The sequence below is a fragment of the Oncorhynchus mykiss genome, chromosome 7, assembly GCF_057628025.1.
Source record: "Oncorhynchus mykiss isolate SJ-2025 chromosome 7, ASM5762802v1, whole genome shotgun sequence".
Taxonomy (NCBI): Eukaryota; Metazoa; Chordata; class Actinopteri; order Salmoniformes; family Salmonidae; genus Oncorhynchus; species Oncorhynchus mykiss.
The window spans coordinates 36,274,169-36,290,025 of NC_143028.1; the positions used below are offsets into that span (position 1 = coordinate 36,274,169).

The 15,857-nt window shown below is 39.7% G+C and overlaps 1 protein-coding gene across 2 annotated transcripts in view; it reads right to left on the reverse strand.

The window, feature by feature from the left end:
• The window catches only part of LOC110527780 (guanine nucleotide-binding protein G(s) subunit alpha), a 48,836-nt gene extending 33,294 nt beyond the window's left edge, over positions 1-15,542 (reverse strand). The window contains exon 1 of one of the 2 annotated variants that reach the window (XM_090240808.1): positions 14,883-15,542. In XM_090240808.1, coding sequence (XP_090096934.1) covers positions 14,883-15,144 — 262 coding nt within the window. In that variant the 5' untranslated portion in view covers positions 15,145-15,542. Of the gene's footprint in view, positions 1-1,127; positions 2,560-14,882 lie in introns of those variants that run through there. The other variant, XM_090240809.1, reaches the window with a different exon arrangement.
• Between the last annotated feature and the right edge of the window lie 315 nt (positions 15,543-15,857).

Sequence of the window (15,857 nt, forward strand, 5' to 3'; positions counted from 1 at the left end):
TTTGAAATTGTATTTTTGTTTCATACGGTGAACATAGTTTTGTTGAGTTCATGTATCCAAAAGTTAATTATTGCAGTGCATGAATAATGTTGTTTTTGATTGTTTAAAAAAAAATGTTGTTCCTAGTCATTGTCACTTCAGACAGGAATCAAGGTTTACATTGTTATTAGGCCTAATAAGGTCGTAGAACATGATTCCATTTTTTTCTGTATGCCAATGATGACGAGGGCTCTGCCAAATCAACCCAATTAAAGAAAAACTGTTAGTTTGGAGGTCCTATTTTGGTATTACATGATTGATCAAGTTTTCTAGAGTTATAAGTCAAGAAAACACTCATCATCTGTCTATGTGAAAGAACACAGCATTGTAGCTGTCACTTCCAGACATTATAACCCACACAATACAGTTATACTGGACTTGTGGAATAAGAACAAACTCCATTACTATACAATTATAAAGCAATTACTATGTACTGTAACATGATAATACAATGTGTTACTTGAGTTATTACAGTGTTTTTACATGGGTAGGAGCAACTTGATGCAATGCGTCACCCTAGGCCTTGTCAACTAAGTCAGTGCTGGTATTCGCAACAATTACGATTAAAAGCAATTCAAAGGAGAACGTAGTGTATGATGATGAAAACGGCACACTCCTGAGGCCTAATATTTGTAGGTTAATCTCTTCAGAAATCAGTCCTAGAGACACACATTGCTATGCCTACACCACAAGCAATAATTCCCCTAGTCGGGTAGAATCGCATGCAACAATTTTGCTCTGGAAAAATAAACACTGTTGCAAATAGGGGTGCAATGGTGTTGTTGGCTTTTCGTGTCCAGCTGTGCAGAGTGCTTAAAATGACAGGACACAAGTGTTGACAGTGGTAGGCCTGTTACAAGAACAAACTCCTATCGAAAATGTCAGCACAACCAAAGGTAAAACCCACTCCAATAAAACAAATGTAATGGTCTTTGTGCAATGGCCTACCTAGGAGGAATATAGGCCTACATAAAATAAAATAAAATGTAAATAGTCATTTACAATGTTAGACGTTTGCCACCCTCAAATGCCACAATAGCAAAGGATGGAAACTATTTATCAATAACTTGAACATGTCAGAAACATACCCAATAGTAGTAGCCGGTGAGTTGCTCGGTATATCTGTTTGTCTTTTTGAAGCTGTTTCTCTATCTTTTTGTTTGCTTCCCTCTGTGCTTTCTCCTCATTATGTTGGTCTTCGGTCTTACTATTGCCCAAACAACCCATCTTCCCAAAAACCCAGCAAAAAGGTTCGGGGAAGGGGTGGGGGGGGGAGGGGGGAGGGGGGGGTTTAATATAATAGAAAAAATCTAGATTCCTAAATTGGCCCAGGAGAAGAGCACCTTGCTCAAAATGGGTGACATTTATATTGCCAGTTGCAGAATAAAACCACTGTAACCTGTAGACGATCAAGGCCTCCACAGACGTAGTCACATATTATTGTTAATTATCTATCGGCTACAATAGATCATTCAGGGAGAACGGAGTAGTGGTGCTAATGAAGATACCCGGACCGCCCTCTCAGACGGCTGATTCCTATAAGGTTTTCACTGTCAATCCACAATGAAGACATCAATATTAATTTCAATGTGAATATGATTCTTCAGCGCTACAATGTACATAAATGGTCTCTCGAGTCGGGATTCCCACGACGTCTTGCAGTGGAGCTGAAATCCACACTGAATCCTAGCAAATGTCTCCTCTTGAACCCATCATCGGTTTCACTGGTAGAATTCTGACTACTGACATTCAAAACATTTGCTGTTCCATCAAAGCGTATTTCCCTTTTTATTTTGCAATCCGTCCTCAACCCCAGCGAGACGGGCCGAGCAGATAGGGGGATAAAAAAAGACAAAATTAATATTTCCACTAAAATGACGGCATGTGGATCACTACGCCGACCCTTCCTTCTTCATCCAAATGTCTTTTAAATCCAGGACAAAACGTAACCGTGTCAACTGTATCCTGTTTTAGTCAATGATATTAATTTATTTTCCCTCCTCGTCACAGATGTTGGTTGCTTTTGGGGTTTGTCCAGATCAAAAGGGCCTTTCTCTCGGTCTTTTTCTTTGCCGCTGTAAATTGTATTTCTCCTCACATCGGTAAGCTTCTCTGGGCAAACAATGACTCCAATAGGGCTTCTTTTATGCAATAAATACAATTTTCCAGAGTCAGATATATTTATGAAAATCCTCCGTTATGTTCCCGTTTCTCGCGGGTAGAGCATGCTGTCAGTCTAAGCTTTATATCCCTTTTGAATTCGTATGGTAGATGGGCTGGCTGGCCATATGTGTATAATATGAACATACTGCAATATATAGCCTAATCATTTATAGAACGGTGACAGTTCTTTCTTTTTTTTGAATGTAAAGTCCAGATCTGCTCTTGAATAAATGTGAATAGATTCGTTTCTTTTAAGTATTTTGTAGTATTTTTTAAAACATTTTCTCTGAGAATTGTACATTGAGATATATCGCGTTGAAGAGATGGGGTGGGGCAAGCAGCTCTCACTGAACCCTGGGAACGACCAGAGTGTAATCACATGATTGCCCAAAACGTCATGAAGTTGCGATTCCCGAAGAGAAAAAGGCGCCCTCTGAAGAAATGATCATCCCATACCCTGGTTCTAATGTCTATGGACCATACGGAGTAAATTAGAATACTGTAGCACAACAGATACATTGTAATCGTTATAAAAATATATACCATGTATAAATACTTCCTGGATCTTTCTATTCACTCTAGACTTATTTATTCCCTCTCTAAAAATCGGAATGTTTTGGTGGATATGGAATTATGATAGATCTATCATAAAAATAATTTGAAAATACAAAAAGGATTTGTAAAGAGTTAGTTTAACTATTCACTTAAAGAGTGGTTTAACATCTGTAATAAACAGTTATAAAACTGGTTGAAACATCTCACTACTCTGCAAGCACCAAATACATGCACAATCTCAACCAATGTGTTACAAATGTTTATTCAATTATTATTAACCACCTTTAAATTAATAATAACCTACTTATAAACCCCTTTATAAATAATAAATGCATATCTTGATATAAATTAATTTATGGATTTATATGTAGATGAGTGATAAACACAAATTAAACACATTGCATTTCTAGACAGATTTAGGCTTACTAATTTATTGCTTCACTGGGTTTTGCAATTTTCCCAATATGTGAAATATTATCAGCCCGGCCATCATACATACCAGTCTTCCATAATGTGCTTGCAAAAATGTGGATTTCCTACTGCATTTAACAACAGATGTATCTATCTACACTTGACCACAGCACAGACTGTATGAGTAGGCCTATGTGGTGTAAAGATGGGGTCTGTTTCTGAATCACAATATAAAGTCTATGCAAGTCCTCTAACATGAAGGCCTAACCTAACAATTACTTGGTCTTTGGTGAATTGATTTATGCCCAATTATCATTTATGTAACGTATTGTCATGTGTGTTGTCAACAATGATGACAGACTAATATTAGAGCTCAAATTCTTCCGGAAGTGTTTTTGACATACTTATTTTTTTAAACTGGGCACTCCTTCTGCTAATATGGTCATATGACTATCCCACTGTTTTGAGAGTAAATTAAAACATATAGGCCAATATATTTCCTTTAAAACCTCTCAAGGATCCAACCCTTTTTTAAATTTGCGCCTAAAATGACATCCTCAAATCTAACTGCCTATAGCTCAGGACCTGAAAGGAAACACTTTGAAGTTGGTGGACATGTGAAATTAATGTCGGAGAATATAACACATTAGATCTGGTAAAAATAATACCATCATCTTTGAAATGCAAGAGAAAGGCCATAATGTATTTTTCCAGCCCAGGCGCAATTTAGATTTTGGCCACTAGATGGGAGCAGTGTATGTGCAAAGTTTTAGACTGATCCATTGCATATCTGTTCAAAATGTTGTATCTTGACTGCCCAAATGTGCCTAATTGGTGTGTTAATACATTTTTAAGTTCATAATTGTGCACTCTCCTCAAACAATAGCATGGTATTATTTCACTGTAATAGCTACTGTAAATTGGACAGTGCAGTTAGATTGACAACAATCTAAGCTTTCTGCCCATAGCAACAATCCCGTAGAGGTTAGCCGTGTCATCATTTAGACTGGTATATTTCCTTCAACCATCCCATCCTCATTTCTATTTCACAGGGCTGGCCCTAGCTTTTTAGGGGCCCTTAAGCAAGATTTGGTGTGGGGCCCCCCCACCTCGCGGGTAAAACATTTTAGTGGTCGCTCTCTTGACAGTGGAAAAATAAAACATGCAGTTTCAAAGTTAATTTACTGGAATTTGATGCACTTTGCCATGGGGCAAAGAGAAGATGTGGTGGTTTTAAAGCACATTTTCTACAATTCTACATATTTTGCGGCCGGGGGCCCTAAGCGACTGCTTATGTCGCTTATGCTCTGCTATTTCACGAAGGTGAAATTTGAGAAAAATATTGTTATTGACAAATGTTCATGCAAATATTTTCAAATCCACATAAAGAAAATATGCAAATGACTGCACCCAAAATGTACTTTTTTGCTTAAGTTTTCATCTACTGAATAAAAAATTGAGAGTTCAAACTGTTTCCATCACATTTTCAACTCTACCAATAGTTTTGTCACAAAAACTGTTTTGTTAAATAGCAAATGTGCCTACTCTGGTCTTGGAACATGCACTCTAGGCAACAGCTCACAGATACAGTACAGGTAGGCTAGTCTACATTATGAGATTATTATAGATAGGAGCGAGAATATTTGTATTTTTCAAACGGCAGTCAAGCATCGATCATCATGTCACCAGAATAAGAACCTTAATATTTATTGGAAAGGAGAATCAAGCACCGTAACATCGTAACTTATTTCATCTTTACACTAACAAATTGCTGTAAATTCACAGCAATACTTTTACAGTAAGCTATTGTAACTCTTTGCATCATGGGGTCTCAATGGCAAATTACAGCATTTGTACAGCTGTATATTTACAGCAGCATACTGTGAATTATGGTGCATTGTGGGAAAATGTGGGCAGAGAAAGAATCTCTGTCTCATTAACATATTTAGAGGTATGCCTTGTAAGAGGCTATATTCGTTGCACCCATCAGTGAGAATTCCCGTGCTGTTTGTAATTCCTGTGTGCCTTCCTTGTTCCCCCTGTTCCTCTAATGGAATTTACCTTATAATAAGGAGCTATTTGTGTATTGTGTACAAATTATTTGTGTTCAGGGTGATAGTTTGGTGCCAGATACCTGCCAAAAGGGCATTTTAGAGGGTTTTTCTATATTTTTACAATTTTCTACATTGCATAATAATAGTGAAGGTATCAAAAGATGAAATAACACATAGGGAATAATGTAGTAACCAAAAAAGTAGCCACCCTTTGCCTTGATGAGAGCTTTGCACATTCTTGGCATTCTCTCAACCAGCTTTACCTGGAATGCTTTTCCCACAGTCTTTAAACCAAATCAAATGTATTGGTCACATACACATTTTTAGCAGATGTTATTGCGGGTATAGCGAAATGCTTGTGTTCCTAGCTCCAACAGTGCAGTAGTATCTAACAATTCACAAAAATACACACATTTAAAAGTAAAGAATGGAATTAAGAAATATATAAATATTAGGATGATCAGTGGCATTGACTAAATACAGTATAATTAAATACAGTATATACACATGAGATCAGTAAAGCAGTATGTAAACATTATTAAAGTGGCCAGTGATTCCATGTCTATGTATATAGGGCAGCAGCCTCTAAGGTAATGGGTTGAGTTGCCGGGTGGTAGCCGGCTAGTGATGGCTCTTTAACAGTCTGATGGCCTTAAGATAGAAGCTGTTTTTCAGTCTCTCTGTCCCAGCTATGATGCACCTGTACTGACCTCCCCTTCTGGATGATAGCGGGGTGAACAGGCCGTGGCTCGGGTGGTTGATGTCCTTGATGATCTTTTTGGCTGTCCTGTGACATCAGGTGCTGTAGGTGCCCTGGAGGGCAGGCAGTGTGCCCCCGGTAATGCGTTGGGCAGACCTTACCACCCTCTGGAGAGCCCTGCGGTTGCGGGTGATGCAGTTGCGTACCAGCCTGTGATAACGCCCATTAGAATGCTCTCAATTGTGCATCTGTAAAAGTTTCTGAGGGTATTAGGGGCCAAGCCAAATTTCTTCAGCCTCCTGAGGTGGAAGAGGCGTTGTTGCTCCTTCTTCACCACACTGTCTGTGTGGGTGGACCAATTCAGATTGTCAGTGATGTGTACGCCGAGGAACTTGAAGCTTTCCACCTCCTCCACTGAGGTCCTGTCAATGTGGATAGGGGCGTGCTCCCTCTACTGTTTCCTGAAGTACACAATCATCTCCTTTGTTTTGTTGACGTTGAGAGAGAGGTTATTTTCCTGGCACCACTCCACCAGGGCCCTCACCTCCTCCCTGTAGGCTGTCTCGTCATTGTTGGTAATCAGGCCTACTACAGGTGCTTCTACACCTGTATTGCTTGCTGTTTGTGGTTTTAGGCTGGGTTTCTGTACAGCACTTTGAGATATCAGCTGATGCACGAAGGGCTATACAAATTAATTTGATTTGATACTACTGTTGTGTCATCTGCAAACATAATGATTGAGTTGGAGGAGGGCGTGGCCACGCAGTCATGGGTAAACAGTGAGTACAGGAGGGGGCTAAGCATGCACCCTTGTGGGCCCCCTGTGTTGAGGATCAGTGGAGGTGTTGTTTCCTACCTTCACCACCTGGGGGCTAGCCCGTCAGGAAGTACAGGACCCAGTTGCATGGGCAAGGTTCAGACCCAGGGCCCCGAGCTTAATAATGAGCTTGGAGGCTACTATGGTGTTGAAGGCTGAGCTATAGTCAATGAACAGCAATCTGACGAAGGTATTCCTCGAGGTGATTTGATCCTTAACTAGCCTCAAAGCACTTCATGATGACAGAAGTGAGTGCTACGGGGCGATAGTCATTTAGTTCAGTTACCTTTGTTTCTTGGGTACAGGAACAATGGTGGACATCTTGAAGCAAGTGGGGACTGCAGAATGGGATAGGGAGAGATTTAGTATGTCCGTAAACACTCCAGCCAGCTGGTCTGCAAATGTTCGGAGGACGCGGCTAGGGATGCCGTCTGGGCCGGCAGCCTTGTGTCAGCCACGGAGAACGAGAGCCCACAGTCCTTGAGAGTGGGCCACATTGGTGGCACTGTGTTATCCTCTTAGCGGGCAAAGAAGGTGTTTAGCTTGTCTGGGAGCAAGACATCGGTGTCTGCGATGTGGCTGGTTTTCCCTTTGTAATCTGATTGTCTGTAGACCCTGCCACGTACATTTCACATCTGAGCTGTTGAAATGTACCTCCACTTTGTCTCTGTACTGACGTTTTGCCTATTTGTATGGTTAAATGTGGTGGTTCACGCATTCAGTTTTACACAAATGCTGCCATCTATCCACGGTTCATGGTTTGGGTAGGTTTTAAAAGTCACTGTGGGAACATCATCCCCAAAACACTTCCTGATGAACTCAGTCACTGTTTTTCTGTGTAAGCGTCCATGTTATTCTCAGAGGCTACCTGGATCATATCCCAGTTCGTGTGATGAAAAACAATCTTCAAGCATGGATCCCGATTGGTCAGAGCAGCGTTGAATAGACCTTAGCACGGGTACCTCCTGTTGGAGTCTTCTGCTTATAGGAAGGGAGGCGAAAAATGGAGCCATGATCTGATTTCCCGAAGGGATGGCGGGGGAGGACTTTGTAGGCATTTCGAAAAGGTGAAAAGCAATGATCTAGTGTTTTCCCTAATCTTGTGTTTTCCCTAAATTACAGTCAATGTGTTGATATAACTTCGGTAGCGTATTCCTCAAATTTGCTTTGTTAAAATCCCCAGCTACAATAAATGTGGCTTCAGGATGTGGTTTCCAGTTTGCATAAAGTCCAGTGTATTTCCTTGAGGGCTGTCATTGGCTTGAGTGGGTATATCCACGGCTGTGACTATGACCGAAGAGAATTATCTTGGGAGCGAATACCGTCGGCATATGAGGTATTCTTGGTTGGGTGAACCAAAGGAGTTGAGTTTCTGTATGTTATTACAATCACATCATGAGTAGTTAATCATGAAGCATCTTGAAGGAGTTCCCACATATGCTGAGCACTTGTTGGCTGCTTTTCCTTCACTCTGCAGTCCAACTGATTCCAAACCATCTCAATTGGGTTGAAGTCGGGTGCTTGTGGAGGCCATGTCATCTGATGCAGCACTCCATCACTCTCCTTCTTGGTCAAATAGCCCTTACACAGCCTGGAGGTGTCTTGTGTCATTTTCCTGTTGAAAAACAAATGATAGTCCCACTTAGCGCAAACCAGATGGGATGGCGTATCACTGCAGAATGCTGTGGTAGCCATGCTGGTTAAGTGTGTCTTGAATTCTAAATAAATCACTGACAGTGTCACCAGCAAAGCACCCCCACACCTCCTCCATGCCTGACAGTGGGAACCTCACATGCAGAGATCATCTGTTCACCTACTCTGCATCTCACAAAGACAGCGGTTGGAACCAAATATCTCAAATTTGGGCTCATCAGACCAAAGGACAGATTTCCACCGGTCTAATGTCAATTGCTCGTGTTTCTTGGCCCAAGCAAGTCTCTTCTTATTATTGGTGTCCTTTAGTAGTGGTTTCTTTGCAGCAATTCAACCACGAAGGCCTGATTCACGCAGTCTCCTCTGAACAGTTGATGTTGATGTGTTTGTTACTTGAACTCTGTGAAGCATTTATTTGGGCTGCAATTTCTGAGGTGCAGTTATTCTAATGAACTTATCCTCTGCAGCAGAGGGAACTCTGGGTCTTTCTTTCCTGTGGCAGTCCTCATGAGAGCCATGATGCTTGATGGTTTTTGCGACTGCACTTGAAGAAACTTACAAAGTTCTTAACATTTTCCAGATTGACTGGCCTTTATATCTTAAAGTAACGATGGACTGTCATTTCTCTTTGCTTATTAGAGCTGTTCTTGCCATAATATGGACTTGGTCTTTCACCAAATAGGGCTATCTTCTGCATACCAACCATACCTTGTCACAACACAACTGATTGGCTCAAACACATTAAGGAAAGAAATTCCACAAATGAACTTTTAACAAAGCACACACCTGTTAATTGAAATGCATTCCAGGTGACTATCTCATGAAGCTGGTTGAGAGAATGCCAAGATTGTGCAACGCTGTCATCAATATTTTGATTTGTTTAACACTTTTTTGGTTACTAAATGATTCCATATGTGTTATTTCATAGTTTTGATGTCTTTACTATTATTCTACAATGTAGAAAAATAAATTTTAAAAAATAAAATAAAAAGTAAAAACCTGGAATGAGTAGGTGTGTCCAAACTTTTGACTGGTACTGTACATATCATTAGGATTGTAAGAAAATCCATGCGTAAATTATTAGGATCGTAAGAAAAGCCATGAGTGAAACATGAAACGTAAACGTTAAATAGATCTGTAAACTATGTTAGGACTATGAATTAACATTTACACGTTAAATTCTTACTTACCGTCTCCCTTTACTCAGTTACAGATCTTTTTTATGCATCCATGCATTTGTCAGTAATGTGGCATCTGCAAAGGACATGAACAAAACGTAGCTAGTCGAAGTTAGCTAGTCAATCAAGAAACTCTAGCCCAGACATTAGAATTGCTTTGCAGCTTCCAAATTTCCAAAGTAAAAGTCTAGAGCTTGTTTTAGAAGTGCATTCAATAATGACGTTATACCAGTAGATGACAGTGTAGGCTTGGGCTTTCAGCAAATGACGTGTGAGAATGATAAAGACACACAATAGCCTTGTTTAGAATAACCACCTGAGCTGCAAAATAGACAGTAAATAGGATTTAGGCTAGGCCTATTCCACTATCTAAATACGCCATGCTGTTGTGTGTTATTTCATGGCCATATAATTGCAGAATTTATTTTATAGCTGCGTGGGGCTATTGTGGTGATCATGTAACCTAATGAATCACACTTTTTTCCAGTATTTGGGAGCACGGGACTGTAGGCCTTATATTAGGCATTTTGACTGTTGTATTAGTGAATTCCACTCTGTACGTGGGCTTGTTATAGCCATTTGCATTGCATAACCACATCACGCAGAGGCTATAACCATATCAATAAATGAGACAAAACAAAATATTGATTTAAGTCTTGGCTATAACCTGTCCAGAGGGAAATTGCCAACGGGTCCCAAATGGTCAAGACTATCTATAGCCTATTCTTATTGCCAGATCTGTTTTCCCCATCAGCCACTGCACGTGCTTAAACTATTTTGTTTAAAATATCTAATTTCTATTCTCTTTGATTTAGTTCCTATTGCAACTCAGACAAATGACTGAATGGATGACATACTGACTGACTGAACTGAATGAAGGATGAATTAAATGTTCAAATGTGTTGGAATGACGAGTTGCATGCATCACGCATGCTCTGCACTTATTTGGCTGGTAGGCAAATAGTCCTACATTAGGGTATAATGACTTTATGACTACATGACTCCAGATACAACATCTTCTGAGGCTGAGGGGTGCTTTTCTGAAGGTGCATGGTGCTGTGGTGCTGCATGGAGATCACAAGCTCTCCAACTGGGCAGCAGTTTGGAGTAGCCTATACGGAGACTACCTAAAAACCCACTGACACAGAGTTATTGTAAAGTGTAGGCATAATCTTATGCCAGACTTAGCCTACTTTTAACCTCTCCCTTGTTCATTTCAGATTGAATGATGAAATAAATACAAACATATTCTCTAAAAAATATTTTGAGTGGCAAAGGCTCCAGTGGTCATACATAATTCATAGATTCACCAAACACCTAGTATTATTCTGTTTCATTATTCTTGGTGGATACTACTGGCTATGATTCATTATTCCTGGTAGATACTACTGGTTATGATTGCAGGCAGAGCTCAGAGAATGGGATGGTTCAATATTGAATGAGTCATATTTTGATAAGGTGCATGCATAAGGATGTCCACGTCACCCAGAGATATGCCCATGTTGTATAGATACACCTAGCGGACTGAAACGTCACTGTTGTAGGCATAATACAGCTAGTGCTATCTAGACTTGCTCTGGCAAACAAATCCATGACATTAGCTACCTAAATGTGAAGTAAACTCAACTGAGGAGTAATAGAAAATGGAGACTTTTAACTTGAAAACGTGCAGGATACCTCTTTCCAGTTTCCCTGACTTCCATTTTTATCTTATATTGTGTTATGCATGTAGCACTCCTCACAGGCCATTTGGTGTACTTTTTTGGTTTGTTGGCGAGATGAAACTGCCAAAACTCTGAAATGAATTATTGTACGTCAGAATTGCAACACAAGACTTGTTCAAGCCTTAAATGTTAGTCTGTAATCGTAACATGGTGTTTGTATGTTCACAGATGCCATTTCACGTTTACATTCATGTTTCACACATGGCTTTTCTTACGATCCTAACAATACGTACGTTCAATCTTTTGGCAAGTATCTGTCTCCATATGATAGTCACAACAATAAGAAAATGACTAATCCCTTGAACATGTACACAATTATTTTGCAGCAGAACTTATAGAATAGTCGAATAGGATGAACTGAGTGTGAAAGTGGTACAACAATATTTTTAAAATGGATGAAATTTTTTCAGTAGCCTAGATTCAAATGCAACGCCCATCTCCTGCCAGTACAGGGCAGAATTTAGATACAATCACACTGGATTTGAGTTCCCCCCCCCCCCCCTAAAAATAAAGATGAAAATGTGGAACTGATAACATGAAAAGTGCTCTGTTACTAAATTGGTCACTGGACCTATAAAATGGACGATACTTATTATAGTACAGTGCCTTCAGAAAGTATTTGTACCCCTTTACTTTTTCCACATTTTGTTGTGTTACAGCCAGAATTTAAAATTGACACAATTTCGATTTTGTGTCACTGATCTAAACACAATACCCCATAATGTCAAAGTGGAATTTTGTTTGTAGACATGTTTTAAAAAGTAATATAACATGAGTAAAAATGTGCTTAACAAATCGCATAATAAGTTGCATGGACTCATGTGTATAATATTTGTGGTTACCATAATTTTTCAATGACTACCCCATTTCTGTAACCCACACATACAATTATCTGTAAGGTCCACTCAATCGAGTAGTAAAATTTAAAACACAGATTCAACCACAAAGACCAGGGAGGTTTTCAAATGCCTCGCAAAGAAGATTGGTAGTTGTGTAAAAATAAAACAAGCAGACACTGAATAACCCTTTCAGCATGGTGAAGTTATTAATTATGGTGTATCATTACACTACAAAGGTACAGGCATCCTTCCTAACTCAGTTTCCGGAGAGGAAGGAAACTGTTCGGGGATTTGACCATGAGGCCAATGGTGATTTTAAAACAGTTACAGAGTTTAATGGTTGTAATATGAGAAAACTGAGGATGGATCAATAACATTGCAGTTACTACACAATAATAACCTAAATTACAGAGTGAAAAGAACGATGCCTGTACAGAATAAAAAAGATTCCAAAACATGCATCCCAAGGCACTTAAGTAATACTGCAACAAAAAAAGGCAAAGAAATGAACTTTTTGTCCTGAATACAAAGTGTTATGTTTGGGGCAAATCCAACACAACACTTCACTAAGGACCATTCTTCATATTTTCAAGCATGGTTGTGGCTGCATCATGTTATGGGTATGCTTGTCATCAGCAAAGATTAGGGAGTTTCTTAGGATAAAAATAAACAGAATACAGCTATAAGCACAGGCCTTAATCCTAGAGGAAAACCTGGTTCAGTCTGCTTTCCAACAGACACTGGGAGACGAATTCACCTTTCAGCAGGACAATAACCTAAAACACAAGGCCAAATCTACACTGAAGTTGCTTACCAAGATGACATCGAATGTTCCTGAGTGGCCTAGTTACAGTTTTGTCTGAAAACGGCTTGAAATCTATGGCAAGACTTGGCTGTCAAGCAATGAGCAACAATCAACTTGACAGAGCTTGAAGAATTAAAAAAATTATAAAATGGGCAAATATTGTACGATCCAGGTGTGCAAAGCTTTTAGAAAGTTACCAAGAAAGACTCACAGCTGTAATACTCGCCAAATGTGCTTCTACAAAGAATCAACTGTGTGAATAGTTATGTAAGTTAGTTATTTCTGTATTATATTTTTCAGTAAATTAGCAACATTTGCTAAATACATGTTTTCACTGTCATTATGGGGTATTATTGTGTGTAGATCTATTAATGTAAAAATCTATTAATCAATTTTGAATTCAGGCTGTAACGCAACAAAATGGGGAATAAGTCAAGGGGTATGAATACTTTTTGAAGGTACTGTAATTATGATGTGTAACATGAGGACTTATTTAAACCTAACACAGAATTGTAATTTAGCTCTAACAACTCTTATACAACGTGAAAGCTCCAGAACAGTCCTAATAATCATCATACTCCTATTTTGTTTTCTACAAATTAGCATTTTTCCACACAATCATACCTGTACTTTGTTTTTAACACATTTCAAACTCCAAAAGAGGTCCCCTAAGGACACATAAGAGAGGCTTAGCTAACAGGATGGAGAATATCACGAGTACAATGAGGAGAATGCAATGAATAACCTATAACTAACTCACACCTGGCTGGATTACTAGAGCATCGTTCACAAGCATACTTATCATCTCGTTCTGCTCGTGTCCAGTCTGTTTTTAAACCTACAGCCCACATGACTAGTGTATTTTGGTCACAGAGCCCACACAGTTCTTCCATTTGTTTCTGCAAACTGCCCTCCTTTCCTTGTGTAACTTAGAAAAAAGGGGCAGCTTCTATAAAGGCAACAGAGCTAAGGACCTCCTTGTGATACAGTTTATAACTAGGCTATATCAAGGGCTTACTTTGCAAACACTCTTTCAATTTAAGGGTTTAAAATAAATTAAAACCTGTTCTCCGTCACTTGATCAAAGCAAATAACCCCTTCCACAGGAAAAAACTGAAGTGGAGATGAAAAAAACGGGCTTCTCCTGAGGGGAAAAACACAATACTTACATAAGCAGTTATAAGAAGACATAAGCAGTGATTACTTGTTCTTATGGATTCTTATGGATATAGCCAAATACAGTGTGGAGGACTGCACAGTGAATTAGGTTAACTTACCCAATAGCAGAACCCTTGCCTCCATGTCATGGAAAATGTTTTGTTAGTTTGTGCGTGTGTGTGTGTGTGTGTGTGTGTGTGTGTGTGTATGTGTGTGTGGGTCAAAATTGATGTGGTTTTGTTCTCGTTGCTGAAATAGCAAGCATTTGAGAATCAGCCTGTTCTCATTTACCCTCAAGGCAGCATGTCTTCTTTTCTTTTTCTTCTTTTTTTTCATCCACCAAATAAACTATAGGCTACAATAAGTAATGTGTTTGTAATAACAAGCAATGAATAGGGCTGTAGATGTCACTTTCTAATACATACTGTCCCTCAAAATAATGTGTTGTTTGGACATCAATAGCATCACCCACACTGGTGTGTAGAATAGGCAACTTGTTAAATAAAGGTTAAATCAAAATGTATCAATGTAGACAGTCAGTTTGATATCCAAGGGAATTAAAAAAGTATTTGTCTTGATAAATAGGTCAAATAACATATAGGCTAGGGTACCTTGATATTACATTACAGAGCCCCCCCCCCACTGAAACAGAACTAGCTTATGCAGTCATAATTGATAGGTTCCTTGTCTTGTTGGCAAATGATCACCAAGCTGAGACCCTTATGGATATATGGCCAAATATAGCCTACAGTGCAGAGGACAAGGCTGTAAATTAGGTTAACTTACCCAATAGCAGAAGCCTATGGGTCTGCTTGTATTCTCTCTTCTCTGCTTTCAGACTCTTGTCTATGTTCCGACTTCTCTTTATCTCCGCTTTGATGCGTGCTTTCTCCTCCACTCTGCGTTGATCCCGAAGCCCCAGGTCGGAACAATTGTCCTGCTGCCCAGGCTCGCCATCTAGCCCAGCATTAGCACCCGTTCGCCCGCTGTAGGTTATCGACGAGTGGGGTCCTATAATCCTAGATCTAAAACTATGACACATCCCCATAACGAGCTGCCACGTTTATAATTCAACTAGCTAACACTTGACCGTGCGTGGAAACCCCATAATTATGATAACAGTCTCGCTGTCTATTGTCACATCCCGTTAGCGGACACCGGGTCCATGCAATGACCAAGGTGTCCACTTCTCGCAATTCAATGTATTTTGGTCTTCGGAAAACGTAAAAGCCACTCACAGTAGGCCCAGCCGACGAATATGAATCTGACCGGCACACAGTTCCCGGTGCTCCTTATTGTGATGTATAGCTTATAGAGATGGCTTGTTGGTTTTGCCCTATTTTGCTCTCGAAGTCCTTCCTCATCCTTCCTCTTTCCTGTTACAATTTGCAGGAGCAACAGGGGGGAGGCAGAAGAGAAGCCACGCGTCTGAGTCACGTGATCTGCGTCGTTCATCGCCCACCTCAGCACACCTGTTTCGTTCTCAAATCAACCGTTCTCACAAGATGTATATTAGCCGAGATGTCTTTTCAGTGGCAGACTACTTTAAGCATCAAAAAGAAGAATAGGCCTTTAGATAGACACAGAACTGCAGTCAATTAGCTATCTGAACATTGTAATATCTTACTCTGAGGAGGGGACAAACAGTGTCTCTGTTTAAATGAAGATGGATTATATTCACACTAACTGTTAACGGTTAACTGTCTATGTTTGTATCGTGTGTGTGTGTGTGTATGTTATAGATTTTTACAGATTGGGCCA